At 56.0% G+C, this 19,148-nt stretch overlaps 1 protein-coding gene and 1 pseudogene across 1 annotated transcript; one reads left to right on the plus strand and one right to left on the minus strand.

Moving 5' to 3' along the window:
• Positions 1-1,236: 1,236 nt before the first annotated feature.
• Positions 1,237-10,049, plus strand: PRRT1B (proline rich transmembrane protein 1B). The gene is made up of 4 exons (XM_090274925.1): positions 1,237-1,296; positions 6,633-7,114; positions 7,751-7,894; positions 8,545-10,049. Exons 1-4 carry the CDS (start codon positions 1,287-1,289, stop codon positions 8,692-8,694), a joined length of 786 nt encoding a protein of 261 aa, XP_090131051.1. The 5' UTR covers positions 1,237-1,286; the 3' UTR covers positions 8,695-10,049.
• A 6,545-nt stretch (positions 10,050-16,594) lies between these two features.
• LOC150013855 (cytochrome c pseudogene) lies at positions 16,595-16,916 on the minus strand (annotated as a pseudogene).
• Positions 16,917-19,148: the final 2,232 nt, after the last annotated feature.

A 19,148-nucleotide genomic window follows, 5' to 3' on the forward strand; every position in this document is an offset into this window, starting at 1 on the left:
AATGACATTGTGGCCAAATGATTCTCTGCTGTGGGGCTGTCTCATGCACTGGAAGGTGTTTAGCAGCCCACTAGAAGCCAATAGCGGGAGAGAGCGGACATACTCAAAATATCCACATCAATAAAGTTATTGGTCAAAATGGAAAATGTGTCTTATTTTACAGAAAAAAACGTAAGGGACTTTTTGGCCAACCCAGTAAAATGGGTCTATACAATGAGCACATGATCCCTAAATGCAACAGATAACCCTGAACTGCATTCTGTACTGGCAAAAAAGAAACCCCCAGAACGTTAGAAAACACATTATTGGGCCATTTCTAAATTTCTTGCAGCTTTTCCTGGAGTTTAAAATGATCTTAAGTAAAAAGTTTTAAAAACCACTCGAAGAGAAAGTGCGTGGATTAAAGTGCACGACAATTGAGAAGACTTTGTGGGGGGCGGCGGGGCATGTGAATTTTAAAAGCCAGATGGAAATTCTAATGAAAAATAAAGGCATCCCAGTGCTTTGGAGAGCGCCCCTCGCACGGGCTGCCTGCGGTTTCGTGGGGGGGGAGGGGGCGGGTGTCGCGTGCGTTCGTGGGTGCCGCTGGCCACGGGCTCAGCGCAGCACAGGGTGCACCGCGTCCTAACGCGACACCGGTGACGCTGGCTGTCACCGCCTGGCTAAGGTGCTGTGTCAGGGGTCAACAGAAAACGCGCTGGTGCCCCCTTTGTGCGCCCTGTTGCAGGAGGCACTTCGTGCAGGTAATTCTGCTTCTGTGTAAACCACCGGCGCCCACTCAGCTCAGCTTCCGCTGGTGGGTGTTGCCTGTGGCGGTGATTCCCCTCGTTCCTCCCGTCGCCGTGGTCCCCGCGATCCTTGCGGCCGCAGATACGCGCAGCGGCGCGGTCCCGTTTGCGCACGTCTCCACCGCGGCTCTGCCGGCGCACTGGCCTCCGCGGCCCCGGGGGCATTTGCAGGCGCGGCCCTGCCCTTTCCCGGAGGCGTCCCGCTGCTGCCCGCCTCCCAGCGCCCCCAGCTCGGCCAGGCGCCGCGGAAAACCTCAGCCGCGCCCCTCCCTCCCTGCGAGGGGGGCGGCACGCAGGCTCGGCCCCCCGCGCCAGGGCGCACGGGAGCCACCTGTTGACACAGCCTTGAGCAACCCAGGCGGTCAATTATTAACCGGTCGTGCAGCCGGCACCAGGAAACACGAGCCGGCGGCGAAAGCGGAGCCGGGCCCGACGGCGGCGGGAGGCGCCGGGAGCAGGAGCTGCGCCGCCCCGCTCGCCCCGCTCGCCGGCCGCGCCATGGACGCAGGTGAGGACGCGGGGGGCTCAGTGCTCGCTGCGCGGCCCCCAGCCGCGGTCCCGGGGGTCCCCGCGGCGGGCCTGCGGGTGGCGGGATGGGAGCCTCTTCTCGCCGGGCCCCGGCCCCGCCCTGCCCGGGACAACCCCATCGGGAGGCTGCCCCGCAAAGTTCGGGCAGCTTTGGCCGTGCCCCCCTCCTGCTCTGCGGGCGCCCCTTAGGGAGAGTTAGGAAGGGGCGGCCTTTGGCGCGGCCCTGAGCCCCTCCAGCTCCACCTTGCCCCCCAGTGCGGGCAGCAGGGGCTGGAGCAGCGCACACTTGGGGATTTTCCATTCCCCCCCCCCCCAACCCCAGGCTGAAGCCCTTAGAGCGGGGGCAGGGAGCCACCCTGGCCAGGAGGGGCAGAAACAGGGCCAAGGGGAGGGAAGAGACCCCCCCTGGCTGAATCAGAGACCTCGCGAGGGGGCGGGAGCCAGAGAGGTGGGCGGACGAGGGCGGACGGCGGAGAGGCTCATTCAGGGAGACCCGACGGCCCCCATCCGACCCAGGCCCTGGAAGGGGCGGCGGACCGAGACCCCTCTCAGGCTGCAGGGTGTTGGGGGCAGGGTGTGGCGGACGGCGCAGAGCCCTGCCTGGCGCTCCAGAGACAACCTGGGGTGGGAGGGACACCTGAATTTCTTCGGCCACCGCTCCCCTGCACGGAACGCGGGGCCCCGCCTGGCTCTAACCGCTGCCACCGCCCGCGACCCTCCAGCACCACCCACCCCACGGCCTGGCGCCCTCCCCGCCGGAATGTGCCGCGGAGGCGCGGGTGTCGCGAACCTGAGAGCCCCCGCCGGGACCGGCAGCCCCGCCAGCACGGTTATTTACTCTGCGGCCCTATCTCCGCGCCATCGGGCCAGGTATTTGCCCTGGCGGGGCCCAGGGAAGCTGCGGTTTTTGTTTCGATAACTGGGGCAGGGGCCGGGCGCCTAGCGCGGCCCCCGCGGGGCCCCGGCTTCCCAGCGGCTCTGCGGCCGCGGCTCGGGGCGCCGGCTGTGAGTCTGTCCTCGCGTCTGTGAAATGGGTTAGACAAGGAAAAGCGCGCGGAGAGACACCAGGAGGGAGCTCTTGGTAGGGAGCCTGGTCACGTGTTCACGGTTCCCTTTTTTATTTTTATTTAAAGATTTTATTTATTTTTAAAGAGAGGGGAAGGGAGGGAGAAAGAGCGGGACAGAAACATCCATGTGTGGTTGCTTCTCATGCGCCCCCAACTGGGGACCCAGCCCACAACCCAGGCCTGTCCCCTGCCTGGGAATCGAACCGGTGACCCTTCGGTTCGCAGGCTGGCGCTCCATCATGCGCTCGGCAGCCCCAAAGGCGCGGGAACCTGCTCAGATACGGTGTTTTCACAGGGCTTGTGCGCCGAATTGTGTGTCCGACCTAGAGCACAGGTGCATGTGGTAGATTCGAGGCTGGCTGGGAGCTCGGCGCAGCGTTAAGGTCTTAGGGCAGCGGTGGGTCGGAGGAGGGGGCAGGGTGCAGAGAACTTCCTAAGTTGCCCCCCCCCCCCCCCCGAAGGCCTGCAGGCTCAGACAGCACGCGCTGCGTCTCGTCACCCCCGTCCCGCGTTGCACACGGTGCAGTTGCCTGGATGATTTTAAAACTCCAGCCCTTGGCTGGGTGGGTGAGACAGGGAGCTGCCCTGGAAATCCCAGGCAGGGTCTGGCTGGTGCCTCCTCGAGGGATATTTAGGCCACCCCCCTCCCAGTGGGTCAGCAACCCCTCAGCACCCCGCAGAGGTCCTTCTGGAGAGCCTAGTTCTCAGGATCCAACTTAATATTCACAGATCTTTCAGACTTTTAAGCGTGGACCTTGCTTCCCGAGAGCTTCCCCCCCTCCCCCACCCACCCCCAGCTATACCACCACCCCACTCCCTCCCCACCCCTCCCCACCCTACTCCTTACAGCTTCCCCACGGGGGCGGGGCACCTGGCATGCTCTTTCTCCCTCACTTCAGAGGGCAGGAGCCAATGTGAACTGGGCACCTGCTAACCTCATAGGCGTGCACCCATTGGATCCCTACAACCTGCAGGCCTGGTCCCTGAGCCCGTTTCTTTTCTTTCTTAATGAGGTCCTGTTCTTTTTATTTCAATTTTATTTATTTTTAGAGAAGGGGAAGGGAGGAAGAAAGAAACATCATGTGTGAGAGGAACATCCATGTGTGGTTACCTTTCCCATGCCTCCAACTGGGGACCTGGCCTGCAACCCAGGCGTGTGCCCTGACCAGGAATCGAACCAGCGACCCTTTGGTTCGCAGGCTGGTGCCCAACCCACTGAGCCTCACCAGCCAGGGCCTCTGAGCGCCGTTTCTGACTGTGGGAGACCCTTATCCCAGCTCCGCCAGCCCCGCCGGCCTTGGACACTGAGGGAGGGGCTGAGAGAGGGCTGCTCTGCCCCGTCACCCCTGACAGCCCTGCCCTACTCCGTGTGCCGTCACCCGGGTCCCCACTCAGTACCGCCTGAGTCCGTCTGTGCGTCCACATCCCATCCGCCCTCCGGCTCTGTTCTGGCTCAGCGCATCATTGCCTCTCCCTTTTTTCAGCCTCAGCCTCCTCCCCCCTCTCCTGCCCGCCGGCTGCCGGAGAAAACCTTGTATCAGGTACCGATTGGTTTTTGCTGTGTAACAAACCACCCAGGCCTGAGTGGCTTCAAACTACAGCCTTTGTAATTACTCGGGATTTCTGCATCTGTGGAGAGAATCCTGTGACTTTTACCCTTCCCGCCCTTGCTGTGGCGTGGCATGCTGGTTGCTATGTGCATGTTAAGGGATACCGGCCTGCATTTTTTTTTTCCTTGTGGATTCCTTGTCTGATTTTGGTCTCAGGTCATGCTGGCTTTGTAAAATGAGTTCGGAAGTGTTACCTCCTCTCCCGTTTTTGGAAAGAGTTTGAGAAGGATTGATGTTCATTCTTTGAATGTTTGCAGGAGTTTACCAAGTGAAGCCATCTGGTCCTGGACTTGTGTTTGTCAGAAGGCTTTTAATTACTGGTTTAATCTCCTTATTAGTAATTGGTCTGTGCAGATTTTTTATTTCTTCTTGATTCAATCTTGGTAACTGTATATTTTTAGGAATGTGTCCATTTCTCCTAGGTTGTTAAATTTGTTGGTTTATAATATTTCACAGTCGTCTCTTATGATCCTTTGTGTTTCTGTGGTATTAGTTGTAATGTCTCTTTCACTTCCGATTTTGAGTCTTCTGTTTTATTTCTTGGTGAGTCTAGCTAAAGGTTTGTCAGTTTTGTTCATCTTTTTAAAGAACCGGCTCTTCATTTCATTGATTTTTTTCTATGGCAGTTCTGGTCTGTATTTCATTTATTTCCACCCTGATCTTTATTTCCTTTCTTCCACTAACTTCGGGCTTCATTTCTTCTTTACCTCCTTCCTTGAGAGTGAGTTAGGGTTATCTGAGATTTGTTTGTTTGTTTGTTTGTTTGTTTCTTGATGTAGGCACTTACCGCTATGAACTTCCCCGGCTGGTGAGGCTTGGTGGATGCAGCGCCGGCCTGTGAACTGAAAGGTGGCTGGTTCCATCCCCGGCCAGGGCGCAGGCCTGGGTGGCGGGCCAGGTCCCCGGCTGGGGGTGTCTGGGAGGCAACCACACATGGATGTTTCTCTCGCTCTTCCACCCTCCCTTCCCCGCCTCTAAAAAAATAAATAAATTTTTTTTAAAAAGCACTGCTTCTGCTGGATCCCACTAGTGTTGGTATGTGGTAGTTCCATTTTCCCTTGTCTCAGGGTTTCCTTTGACTCCGCTTTCCGTGTCTCTGATCCATTGGTTTTTCAGGAGCCTGTTGTTTAACCTACAGCTATTGTTATTTTTCCAGTGGTGTTTTCTTTCTTTCTTGTAATTAACACCACCATAGTTGGAAAAGATGCTTGATATGATTTTAATCTTCCTAAATTTTAAGACTTGCGCTCTCTCCTGGAGAATGTTCCCCATTTCTCTAGAAGGGTGTGTATTCTGTTGGTTTTGGATGGCGCCTTCTGGTTATATCTGTCCAGTCCATCTGGTCTAATGCGTTGGTTAAGGCCAGCGGTGCCGTATTGGTTTTGTCTGGACGGTGCGCCCATTCCCTTAAGTGAGGCATTAAAGCCCGTATCACTTAATGCTGTCCGTTCCCCCTTTCAGGCCTGCTAATACCCACTTGGTGTGCTTAGGTGTCCCGTGCTGGGCGCATAAATATTTATACGTGTTGTCTTCTCGTATCATCACGTCCTGCCCTTCTTTGTGTCTCCTTGGCCTTTGTTTTGAAGCTTATTTTGTTTGATAAACTGTAGCCTCCCGGCTTCCTTTCGGTTTCCATGTGCGTGGAGTATGTCTTTCCATCCCTTCATGTTCAGTCTGCGCCCCGGCACCTAAAGCAGGTCTCTTACAGGCAGCATGCAGCGTGGTCTTGTTTTCTGTTTTTTTTTTTTTTTTAAATCCATTTAGCTACTCCGTCTTTTGATTAGATAATTTAGTCCATTTACATTTAAAGTAATTATTGATAGGTATGCACTTATTGCCATTTTTAAATTGTTTCTGGCTGTTTGGGTGACCCAATGTGGGTAGGGGCGTGCAGGCACAAACGCCAGGACCGGTCTGTCGGGAGCAGAGGCCCTACGGGAGCCTGACTGCTGGGAGGTGGGTGGGGAGCTCCCAGGGGGTGTGGGGGCGCCTTCAGGATGAGTTGGGGTGTCTCCCGCATTTCCTGTGTGGATGCTGGAGCCCAGGGCCCGGGTGAAGGCAGCTGGCCGCTGACGGCCTCTGAACCCTGCTTCCAGGTGCTCTCCCCGCCCCCACTCAGGTTTTGTCCCTTCTTTGCCTTCAGTGACTTCTTGGCTCTTTGACGTCACTCAGTTATCCAGAGCCTGGCAACTCCTGAGCTCCCAAGACAAGAATCTGATTGTCTCAGCTCACCTCCTTGTCCAGCCCCACCAGACTAGGTCACAGGACAGCCTCTGGGGTGGGGGCTGCCCCGGGGCCCCGTTTCTTTCTTGGTCCCATCAGCTGTGGCAGCAGCGCCTGAGGGCAGGACGACCCCCAGCAGAGGCAGGTGTGGACCAGAGGCCCGCGTGCCTGCCAGCTCTGGCTGTGTGAACCCCAGCAAAGCGCTTTGTTCCTCTGAGCCTCAGTGTTCTTGTCTTGCCTTTGCCCTTAGGGTGACGCTCCTTCCAGGGCCCAGCTCGGAGGGGCTCCAGCGCGGCCCTGGGGGGTCCGGATTGCACTGACTTTCTCCATGGAAGGGCTGGCTTGGGGGCTGGGGGAGGAGCCCCGCCTGGCCCACTGTCCTCTTGGGGTTCATGACACCTGCCATTTCTCCCCAGGAGCGGACAGGAAAGGGGGCACTGACCCCGCGGCCCCCGAGGACGCCCAGGGCCCGGAGCTCCCGCAGCTCCCACGCCGCCCGCAGCTCCTGGATGAGAATGGAGGACCCAGTGAGGGAGCGGCCGCGGATGGGGGCAGCACCCCAGCCCCGGAGGAGCCCTCAGCCGACTCCCAGGCCGAGGCCGGAGCCTCGGCGGCGCCGCCTGCACAGGCCCAGGCCGAGGCCCCGGCCCCCGCTGCGGGTGACGGCCGTCAGGGGCCCAAGACGGCGGCCGGCGGGGTCTCCAACATCGGCTTCGTGGGCGAGCCCCCGCCCTACGCGCCGCCCGACCCCAAGGGGGTGCAGCTGCTGTACCCGCCCTTTCCCCAGGGGCCTGTCCTCTTCCAGCCGGGGCCATCGCCCCAGGCCCTGTACCCGCCGCCCGCCGCGCCCCTCTATCCTGGGTCCACCCAGCCGCAGCTGTTCGCGTCCTTTCCTGTGGTGAGTGGGTGCCCCCGCCCGGCCCGGTGCCCATGCCGTGTCCCCCCACCCCCGCCCACCCCTTCCCTCCCTCTTACGCCTGCTTGCCCCTTGCTCCCCGCCCCAGCCCCCTCCCGGGTGGGAGAGTCTGGCTCACGGACACTAGGTCACCATAAGCAACCCCTGCAGAGGGGGCTTTGGTGCCCAGGGGACGAAAAGGAAAGGGCTGCCTCAGCCTGGGGGCGGGCGAGCCCACGAGGCTTCCCAGAAGTGGGGGCGTTTACGTGGGGTTCTGAGGGATGCATAGGAGTTCGGCAGGAGACGAGAAGGAGGGGCCCTCCGGCCAGGGGCACAGGCCAGGCGAGGAGGGGAGGGGAGGGGGGGGCGGGAAGGTGGGATCCGCTCTGAGGGTCCCCAGGCCTCTGAGCGGGTGATGATTTGATTCGGGTTTTAGAGTAAAACAAAGCACTTGGGCTGCCTTCAGAGAGCTTAGGGGTCCCCGGGGTGAGGGGGGAGCCCCACGCAGGCACGGACACACAGTGGTGACGGGACCCTGCACGGAGCAGTTTGCAGAGGGCAGGACTGAGAGGACCCCTGGGGGCTGTGGAGAGGGCGACTCGCTGCGCGCTCGCGGCACCGTGGTCTCTGTCCCCACAGTACAACGGCACCGTGGCGGCCGTGCCAGCCCCCGCCGCCATCGAGCACAGGCCCCTGCCCAAGGACTACATGATGGAGTCGGTGCTGGTGACCCTGTTCTGCTGCCTGCTCACGGGGCTCATCGCCATGGTGTACTCCCACGAGGTAGGCGCGGGGCCGCGCGGCTGGCCTCCGGGCTTCCCTCCTAGGAAGGAGGCAGGGACCGAACCTGGCTCTGGGGCCCCGGGCCCCTGCTCCCGTCTTCTTACTCTGCTCCCTGCCCCTCAAGCTCTGCTCTAGGAAGTCTGGCTGAAACGATTCACAGTGAAGGTGTGAATGATTTCGGGGCCTGAGACTTCCCCTCCCGGGCTCCTGTGTCACGGAGCGCAGTCCGCCGCCCCCCCAGCCTCTCCGTTCCTCTGCCCGTCTGTCTGTGCGCCCACACACCCACCGGCCGTCTCGCCCACCCCCTCCCTCCTTCCCCACCGCTGCCCTGCTGCCCCGCACAGGGCCGGGCTCCGGGCTCCCAGCCACGTCAATGTGGGGACGTTCTAACAGAGCAGGCAAGCCTCTGGGGTCGCCAACCTGCCCCCCGGGCCAGGCCCCCCGTTATCAGCCAGCCAGCGCGCAGACAGCGCCCCTCGCAGGACGGAATTAGCCAGTCACTTAACCCACCCGAGCCTTCGTTTCTGCTTCTGCAAAGGAGGGGCCCCGGAGACTCCACTGCCGGGGTGTTGTGAGGGGCGCAGGGGCCGAGGGCGAGGGTGTGGCTCCTGCGGGGGGGCTCACCCTCACCCCGTCTTGTCTCGTTGCAGACCCGCGCGGCCCTGAGCCGGGGCGACCTGGCCCAGGCCGAGGAGGCCTCTCGCAAGGCGCGCTCCCTGGTGCTCTTCAGCCTGCTGTTCGGGGTGTTCGTGTCCACCAGCTGGGTCATCTACGTGCTGGTCGCTCTGTACCTCCCCTGAGGGCTGGCGGCCCCCTCGGGGACACCAGGACGCCCGGAGACACCAGCCTGGCCAGACTGCTGTGGATGTGGATCCCTGCCGGTGGCCATCTGTTGCCTCCAGAGGGGACCCTGGGGCGGGAGAGGGTGGGATCTGGAGTGCTCAGCACACCTGGGCTGGGGCCTCGGCCCTGCAGGGACCTTGGGCAGTGCTCTAACCTGGTGGCCCCAGGGCCCGGGCCCCGCTGTGGGGTGGGGGTCCCCTCCTGTGGCCCTTGCTTTCACTTCACCTGTGGGGGACCAGAGAGCCCCCGACTCTCAGTATCTTCAGCACAATCGGGGGTGGGGGCGGGGGCAGGAGCACTGCAAACCCTGGCCCCCTCCATGGTCCCTGGCAGGGCTTAGCTGCTGGGGTTCCTTCCTCCCTGGGGGGCTGGTGGGAGTGGCTGCCTCCCTCCTTGGTGGCTCCTGGCTGGTGGTCCTGTGCCCCTGCCCCATCCCAGGACAGGCTCTCTCCCGCTGGCCCCTGTCCAGGAAGCAAGGCCGCCATGTCTGGGTAGGAAGCAGGGCCGGCCTGGGCAGGGCTTCCCGGCTCCCGCTGAGGGCAGAGCCTCTGCCCACAGCTGGCCCCGGCCTACCTGCCCTCTGCGACGCGGGTCGCACCCAGGCGTCCCCGGCCTGAGTCTGTGGGGGTGGGGCGGGGCTCACCGCAGGGAGCACTGTAACCTGCAGCAGCTTTCTCGGCTTGTCCAGTCCTTCCTTCCGAGTTTCTTGTTCCCCAGGAAGTTGGGCTTTCCTCATTTGTGAAATGGGGCCTAGTACCGCCTGCCCTGCAGTTGTGGGCAGAGCAGTGAGGGGACCCCGTGGGTGTTCCGCAGGGTAGTGACGGTGGAGTCTCCGTAGGGTCCTCCACAGGGAGAGCGGAGAGTGAGGGTCTCACCGTGAGCCTCAGGTCGGCTGGGAGCCTCGCGGGGAGCAGCCGGGCATCCGTTACGGGGCCTTGTCCTGGGGAGGGGTCTCAGAGGGGTCTGTGACCGAACAAGGTTGCAAGCCCCCCGCACAGAGAGGAGGCAGGAGACCTGGCCGAGCCAGAGGAGACTGGCACTCACGTTAAATCGGGTTCTGTTTGGGGACAGGAACAAGGACACCGCAGGTGAGGAGCGAGGAGCCTGGGGAGCGAGAGGGGCCTCGTGTTGTGGGACACAGGGCTGGGCCAGAGTGAGCACGTCAAACACCAAATCGCGTGACAGCCACACAGAAGGGGCAGGAAATGACATTTTAGGGACCCACAGAGGCCAAAACGTACCGGGCGAAACCCATGCCTCGGCTCTTCTTCCTAAATTCTCAAGTAAAATTAAAATAGAAAGAAACCACCTAGACCAGTGTCTCTTAACTTTAATGCACGTGTGAAACACCTGGGAAATCTTTTTTTTTTTTAATTGATTTTAGGGGTGGGGGGGGAGAAAGAAAAGAGAGAAAAACACCAATTTGTCCCACTTACCTCTGCACTCACTGGCTGACTCTTGTATGTGCCCTGACGGGGGTCTGAACCCGCAACCTTGGCGCATGTGGGAGCTCTGACCACCTGAGCTGCCGCGCTGGGACCTCCCGTGGGGACCCTTCTGAAGGTGCAGATTCTGAGTCAGTCGGGAGGACTTGAGATTCTGCATTTCTAATGAGTTCCCAGTGATCCAGAAGCTCGTATAGGAACGGACAGCAAATGGCACATTATGTGGGAAATCATTAAAACCATTAAAAACCATTAGAACCAGGATCCATCCACAGATGCCCCTAGCATCCCTGTTCAACATTGTTTTAAGGTTCTAGCCCTAATGTAATAACAGGAAAGTGAAGTGCGTAGTTTGAAAATTTGAAGAGACAAAAAAAGTTATTTTCTATCTATAATATCAAAGAACCAATTGAGTAAGTTAGAACAAGAGAACTCAGTAAAATAGCTGGATACAAAGTAAATATAGTCATTAGAAATAGTTAAAAGAGAAAAAAAGGAAAATTTCACTCACAATAGTAATAAAAACTGTAAAATCAAGGAATAAATTTAACAAGAATTCTCTGGACCCAAGTGAAGAAAATGATTTTTAATTTTATATATTTTAAAAAGCCGAACAAGATATCTGGATAGGAAGACTTAATATAAAACTATCTAGCGTTCTTAGAGGTTTAATGAAATCCCAACAACAAAAAATCAAGTTTTAAAACTATTACAGAAATGTTTTAAAAATTAGTGTAGAAAGAAAATGTGTAAAAACTTATTTTTAAAAAAACTGAATGAAGGGGAACTTTCTTCACCAGATGTTAACACACCATGAAGCCACAGTAACTAAGGTGGCATGGCTTGGCCATACATAGATCAGTCCTGACCGCTGTGGTTCTGTGGGTTGGGTGTCATCCCACAAATTGAAGGCCGCTGGTTCGATTCCCGGTCAGGACACAGGCCTGGGTTGCGGGCCACGTCCCCGGTTGGGGGCATATGAGAGGCAGCTGATTGATGTTTCTCTCCCTCTCTTTCTCCCTCCCTTCCCTTCTCTCTGAAGATAAAATAAATAAAATCTTAAAATAAATAACAAACCATCCAGAAAACATCCCTACTATGTGCAGGAAGTTAATGCCTGATCAAAATGGCTTTAAAAAATAAAAGATTTTATTTATTTTTAGAGAGGGGAAGGGAGGGAGAAAGAGAGGGAGAAAAACATCAATGTGTGGTTGCCTCTTGCACTCCCTCAACTGGGGACCTGGCCCCCAACCCAGGCCTGTGCCCTGACTGGGAATCGAACCAGCAACCCTTTGGTTCACAGGCCAGTGCTCAATCCACTGAGCCACACCAGCCAGGGCCAAAAAGGCATTTTAGCTGAGTCCAGGGGAATCATCAGCAGAGCTGGCCATCACGTTGGAAAACTTTTTCTTGTTTGTACATTCCAGATGGATTCAAGAGTTAAGTGTAGAATAAAGGTCTGACTAAGAGAAAGCCCAGGAGAACATCCGTGTGACGTCACGGTGTTGGGGAGGCCACTGCCGCCTGGGAAGGGCCACTGATTTGAGTTCGACCTAACGAGAGAAGTATGGGAAGGCTGACCACAGCCGCTGAGCACAGACCCTTTCACTGCTGGTGGGTGTGGAGCCACAACCTTCGTGGACAGCGGACGCGTGATATCGACCCACAATGCGCGTGCCGTGTGCTTATTAGCATGCACGTCAAAGAACAGAGTCTGGAAGGCCGTGTTCCGGATGGCGCCCAGTGGGTGGCTGCCTGGGGACCGGGCGGCGGTGCACTGCTCGGCTGCACCGAGGAGTCTGGCTCAGTCCCTACGTGTGTCATTTAACGTGAGTGGAGAGAATGTGCGTGTCGCGCTGGTGAAGACGACGGTCTGCTCTCCTGAGGCTTCCGGTCCGGTGTGCCGGGCAGACACGCACGGGCAGCGTGGCCAAGCGGGAGCCCGCTGGTCTCAGAGGGGCCGCGTGCGTCTGTGCCCACGCCCGTGCCGGCCTGAGCGGGGCGGAAAGGCGCCCCCAGGAAGCGGGGCCCCTGCAGACCCGCGCCCGGCTGCGCGCTGCCTGTCCCCCGGCCCGCAGGGGACGGCCTCCCGCTGCTCCGCGTTCTCCGTGGCCCCTGGTGTCTGCTGTGCCCCCGGCCCCTGAAGCTGCAGGGGCGTTTCATCCAGTGCGGCTCCCATTGCGGTTCCCTGATGACGGGTGACGGGGAGCCTCGTGGCCCGCGCTCTTCGGCGGTTCGGATGCCCTTCGCGCGCTGCGCCGGTTCGGGCCTGTGCCCGTTTTTATGCCGGGCTGCCTTGTCCGCCCCACGACTTCTCCATGTCTTGTGGGCGAGGCCTGCGTTAGATGCGGGTGTGGCCCGTCTCCCTGCCCGCCTGCAGCTCCCTTCTCGCGGGCAGCGGCACCATCGAACGGAAGGGCGTCCTCTGTGTGAAGTGTAGGGCGGGGCAGCGGGAGGCAGACAGGGGTAATACACATAGATAATACAATAATTAATAATAACACAAGAATAAGCGTACTCACAACTATACACCTACTTAAAAAAAAAAACAAAAAACGATTTATTTTCAGAGAGAGGGGACAGGAGGGAGAAGGAGAGGGAGAGAAGCATCAATCGGCTGCCTGTCGTCTGCGCCCCATCTGAGGACCTGGCCTGCCACCCAGGCATGTGCCCTGGCCGGGAATCAAACCGGCGATCTTTTGCTTTGGGGGTGATGCCCAACTGACTGAGCCACGCTAATCTGGGCTGTAAACGTAGTTTTTGTCCTGCCCTGTATTCAAGGTGTTCTTTTCCTTTGTGGATAATGCTTTTTGTGACTTAGTTTAAGACAAAGTTCCCTACTCCCAGGCCATGAAGATATTTTCTTATATTGTCTTCTAGATCTAGAAGCTTTATGGGCTTGTTCTCAGTTAGGTCTGCCAGCCTCCTGGAATAGATTCTGGGGGTCTGTCCTTGCACCACGCTCGCCCACTTACTGCGATTGGGTGGGAAGTCTCGGTATTGGGGAAGTCAAGGCCTCCCACCATCTTGGACAGTCATTTGCGTTCATAATAAATTTTAGAACTAACTTGCTGATTTTCACCCAAATAAAGGTTGGGATTTTGACTGCCATTGCTTTGCATCTGTAAGTTAACCTGGGCACAGCTGACATCTTTACAGAGTGCTGTTTCGCACAAAACACAGCGAATTTCTGTATTTGTTGAGGACTTAAAAAAATGTCTGTTGATTTTGTAGTTTTTGTGTAGAACTATGACACATTTTATTAGTATCTCTGGGTATTTGCTTTTTGATGCTATTATAAATGTGATCATTTTTATATTCTATTTTTTGTTACTTGCTAGTAGACAGAAATACGACTGATTCTTGATTACTGACTTTGTATCAAGCAATCTTTGTAAATTCACTTAACTCTGATAATTTATCTGTACCTTCTGTTGAATGTTCTACTTACACAATTTTATTTCTATACAATGATTTTTGGCCTCCTTTCCAAGCCGACGCCTTCTGTGTGTTCTCCTTGCTTCCTACACCAGTGGGTCCCTCCCCAGTAGAGTGCCAGGTGGATGTGCTGATGGGGGCAACTGTATCTTTTTCTAAGTCACAAAAGGAAGGCTTTCAACATTCTGCCCTTTTAAAACAAGACATCCCTTTTCTGCCCTGGCTGGTGTGGCTTGGTGGCATCAGTCAGGGCACAGGCTGGGTTGTGGGCCAGGTCCCCGGTTGGAGTCATGCGAGAGGCAACCGATGATCAATGTCTCTTTCCTTCTCTTTCTTCCTCTCTTCCCCTCTCTCTAAAAAATATAAATAAAATCTTTAAAAAAATAATTTTAAACTAAATAGATATCACCTTTCAGATTGAGGAATTACCTTTCTATTCCTAGTTTGCTAAGATTTTAAAAAAAATCACGCATGGATATTGAATTTTATTACTTTTATGTTATCTACTGAGAAAATTATTCTGCTAATGTGACTTAACACTGACTTTAAAATGTTAAAGTAGCCCTGGCTGGTGTGGCTCAGTGGATTGAGCACCGGATTGCGAACCAAAGTGTCCCCGGTTCGATTCCCAGTCAGGGCCCAGGCCTGGGTTGCACAAGGCCAGGTCCCCAGTTGGGGGTGCACGAGAGGCAACCACACATGGATGTTTCTTTCCCTCTCTTTCTCTCTTCCCTCCCCTCTCTAAAAATAAATAAATAAAATCTAAAAAAAAAAAAAAAATCAGTTTAAAAAACGTTAAAGTAACTATTCATTCCTGGAATAAACCATCTCGATCAGGATGTGTTACCTTCTTTATACATGATTAATTCGGGCGAATATTTAGCTTAGGGTTTTTGCGTCTGTTCATGAATGAAATTGATCTGTGGTTTTCATTTTTGTTACGGTTTTGGTATCAGTTTTGTGGGGCTCATCACAAAATGGGGACACACTTCTCCTTTGATGCCTTTGGCCCCCCTTGTGTAAGATCAGCGTGACTCCTGACAGCTTCCCGAGGGGCGCGTGAACATTTCCCACTGGGATCGCAGGTTTGTCCAATCCTCCCCGGGGCTCCGCTGCCTTTGCTTTACGTATTCAGAGGCTGCGTAACTCGAAGCACATCAACTTAGAAATTGTCACATCCTTTCGTTGAATGTACTGTCTTTATTCTCAAGCGCATCTGTGTAACCCCAGTCACGCTTTTCCTGTCAAGTCTGCTGTTTCTGATATTAACGGAACTGCGCTTCCTGCTCGGGGTGTGTATTTGCAAAGTCTATCTTTCCCCATATTCTTTCAGTCTTCCTGTACCTTCATGTTTTACACAGACACACGTTGTTAACAGCATTTAAAAAATACAGTCCGTCTGTCTTCTAACTGGAGAATGTGGCGCATTTATTGAATGCTGATTAAAAATATGTAGACACACATTACGGCTGAATCCGCCACGTCGCTGCGCACTTTGGCTGGTCCCTCCCACCATGCTCTGCTGCTCTCTTGCCTTCGTTTGTTTTTATTATTATTTTTAAGATTTTATTTATGTTTAGAGAGAGGAGAAGGGAGGGAGAAAGAGAGGGAGACAAACATCCACTGGTTGTCCCTGCATGACCCCAACTGGGGACCTGGCCCACAACCCAGGCACGTGCCCCGACCGGGAACACCCAGCCCTCTGAGCCGCACCAGCCGGGGCCTCTCCTGCCTTAAGTGGATTACTTTTTATCACTCCATTTCTTTCTATTAGCTTGGCGATTAGACGTTGTTTTGCTATTAGTGGTTCCCTGGAGATGACGATTTGCCCTGGTGACGTCTCCAAGTCTGATGTTTTCGGGACTTTTATCTGCTTCCCAGACAAGCCATGAGCTCGTTCATGGACACCCGCATGCACCCCCCTTCCTGAGCTGCGCCCCATCGGGTCCCTGCACGCCTGTCGCTGGCTGTGCAGCGAGTCCCCACGGAGCCTGATCCACAGCAACTCCTCTGCCGCTCTCGTCCCTCCCACATGTCTGGCGTCCCAGCAGGGACCGTGCTCCTTCTGCCCGGAAACAGTTCTGTCTTTCCTTAGTGCGTGTCTGCTCATGGTGAATTCTGTTTCGGTTTCTGTGACAGTATCTTGACTTTTACCCTCATTCTTGAAGGACACTTTGGGTGAACAGAGAGGTTGCTTGGTGGGCGTTTCCTTTCAGCGGCGACAGTATCATCCATCCACTTCTGTCCCCGGTAGGTTCTGCAGAGGGGTCTAGTTGCCGGACCCGTGAAGATAAGGTGTCCTTTTCCTGCTTCTCTGTCCACTTGGAAGATGCGTGTCTTTGCTTCTGGGAGTTTAGCCACGCTGTGCTTACACGTCTCTTCTTTTTTTCTTTTTTACGCGTTAAATATTCTTTATTTGATATTATACAGAAACCACACTAAAACTAGCCTTTCATTAAGTAAAAGGCAACAGTTTTGATACAGGACATTTTAACTGAACTGGCAGGGTGAGAACCAAGAAGATAAAATGGACGCTTGCCTTTGCACAGGCTCGTGAACGCAATCTGGAACACAAGCAAGTCTCGCTTTTCTAAGAAGCAGTGAAGGGATGTCCTCAGTATTTAAACATGTTAATATAGCCAGTTACACAAATCTAAGTATAAAACCAGTCTCCTACAGGGTTTGAGACGGCATTCACCATCTCTGCGAAAAGCTGAATATTACAAACCAAGTCCAGTCATGTTTTTAAAAGGAGAAAACAGTGGTAGCAGCTGCGGAACCGAAATTACCATCAAAGTTCCAAAAGCTGATCATAGTCATTTACCCATAAGCCAATATTATTTAAATCAAAACTGCCCAAAAGAAATGTTCTATCAGCCATTCATGATCTGCATTCCAGTGGGTAAGATTAATTTAAACACGATGCACATGCAAAAGGTGACAAGACATTTGTAATAAGGGAGGCAGTGGCCGGCTACAACTCACTAGTAGCTTTTCTGAGATAGGCTAGCAGCTCTGCGCTTTCTGAACTCTTCTTAATGCTAGCGAAGACCATTTCTGTTCCAGGGATGTCCTTCTTGGGGTTTTCCAAACACCCCCATCGGTGTAGCCTCTCCCCAGGTGATGCCTTTGTTCTTGTTGGCGTCTGTGTAGGAAAACCCAAGGGCCTGGCCTGTCTTTCGCCCACACAGACTGTGGAGATCTGGCCCAGTCTTGTGCTCGCCTCCCTTTTCCACAGAATGGCCTTGGGGACACTTCTGAACAAAAAGCTCCTTGCCCTTCTCAACATCACCCATTTAAAAACCCCTCATCGGAGAAGCAGCAGTTTTTCTCTCTTGGAAGCAGGACGTGACGCGCTGCACACGGTCTCCCGCTCCGCTCCTCACCCCGGGAAGTCTTATCCATCATTTCTACCGCCTCTCAGCCCTGACAACAGGAGGGCCGTGTTCAGTCAGTTCAGTCGGAAACGCGTCCCAGCCGCCTCCCGCATTCCAGGGCTTTGACCTAGTTCAGGGTGGGAGTGGGGGTCTACCCCACCTCAAGCCGTATGCACCTCACCGGGTTCAGCCTGGCCATAGTCTGGGGTCCTAACTTCGGCCCGGCCCGGCCTGCTCACGTGCGCTCCACCTATATTCCTTTTTAATTACACCACTGGGTTCCCAGGCTTCTTGAGTCTAGGGCTTTAAGTTTTTCAGTCGATCGAGAAGGTGAAATAATTTAAACAGAGGAAGATTCAGGTGAAGAAGATTAAGTCTGAGAGGAGAACTAGGAAAGTAGAAGTGAACCCTCAAGTTGCTCTGGGCTGAAGGTCAATGCCCAAGGCAGGCGGAACTTAAGGGGGCCCACGTCCCCAAGGCCAGGACTCAGAACTCGCTGCAGAAGGCTGCGGCCCCCGGGGGCAGACTCACGGGGCTGCCCTGGCCAGAGCCGGTCCAGAGCCTGGGGAGCGGGAATGCGCCCTTGGAGGAGTGGGTGGGCTGAGGCTGGCGGGTGGGCATGCGGAGGGGGTCCGGAGCCTGCCCGCCCACAGAGGGGCGCAGGCTGGGGGTGCGTATCCGTGTCTGTGGGACCACAAGGAGACAGCAGGTGGCCAGGGCCGGGCCGCGACCTTGCCGACGCTGAGGTGTGAGGTGTGCGCGCAGATGGTCGGAAGCCTCTGGGCCTCTGCACGCACCCGCCCCCGGCAGCCGCCTGGTCAGAGCAGCGGATAAAGGGTGACCTCGGACACCAGGGGCAGGCGACTGGTAACGGCCAGTTTGGGGAAACTTTTTAAGACACAGCTTTACTGAGGCAGAACTTGCATACGACCACACTCCCTCATGGTGAGTGTGCAATTATATTTAGTAAATTTCCAGCCCTGCACCCGTGCCCCCATCACCCAGAAGAGCCCCCTGCCCGTGTGCAGTCCCTGCGCCCACTCGGCGGCCCCGTCTGCTCCCGCCGCGCCGTTCGCCGTTTCTGCGCACCGGTCGGGAACAGGAGCACGCACGACGCAGCTTTCCTCACCCTGCTGCCGCATCGTTTGGAGGGTCATCCACGTGGCAGCCGGGCGGCTCGCTCCCTTCCGTTGCCGAGCCGTGTTCCACGGCACGGAAACACCGCCATGCGTTCAGCCCGCGACAAGCCGACGGGCGCCCGGCTGCCCACACCTGCCGGTGGCAAGAAGAACGCCGCCTGCGCGCTGTTTCCACCCTCACCTCTTTCCGGTCCTTCTGGTACTCCGGTGGCCCTGCGACGTCCCTGCGCACGTCTCTTCCCACCTTTGGGAGTGCCCGTCCTCCCTCCCTTTGGGCTTCTTTTAAATTTTTTTTTTGGGGGGGCATCCGTCCCATCTGTCAGAACCAGAGCAACTGCCGGCAGGCCGGGAGACTGGGACGAGTGACCGGCGCCCAGTGAGCCCAGTTGGGGGCACCCAAATTGGGGTCTAGCGTGCGGGGTCCCGTACAGTCACCAGCTTGCTAACGGCCTCCTCCCTTGCATTTGAGGGTCAGCCCAACCTGGCCTGGGAGGACTGACGTGTGTCTGCTGCTGCTTTGGGGTTGCTCGGGTTACTTTAGGGTTTTGCATCAGTTCATAGAATAGCTGAGACGGGTTTCCCTTCTGCTCCCGGGGCCGCCTGTCAGACTGAACCCACCTGTGGCTTTGGCACAAATGACCTGGTGAGCTTGTTTGGACTTGATGTCTGTGAGTGGATTTCAGACCGGATTTAATTTCTTTAATGGCAAGTACCCCTTCTTTGTAGCACTTATCATGGCTGTCAGGGTTCACTAGTGTGCCTTTTCACGTTAAGGGGGCTGAATGAGGTAAAGCTGTTCGCAAAGTGCGTGGTACCCAGGATGCGCTCAGGAAGAAACGGTGGCGTCCACAGCTCGCCAGACGCCGCCACAGGCATTAACTCACTGAGCCTCATAGCCCTTGTGAGGCGGAAGCTGGAGTCACCCCACTTCCAGTGGGAGCGGCTGGGAACAGAGAAGGGACCCCTTACCCACGGTCACCTGGCCGACCAGCTGCAGAGCCGGGACCAAAGC

This window comes from Furipterus horrens, unplaced genomic scaffold (assembly GCF_987537825.1).
Source record: "Furipterus horrens unplaced genomic scaffold, mFurHor1.1.pri manual_scaffold_4, whole genome shotgun sequence".
NCBI lineage: Eukaryota > Metazoa > Chordata > Mammalia > Chiroptera > Furipteridae > Furipterus > Furipterus horrens.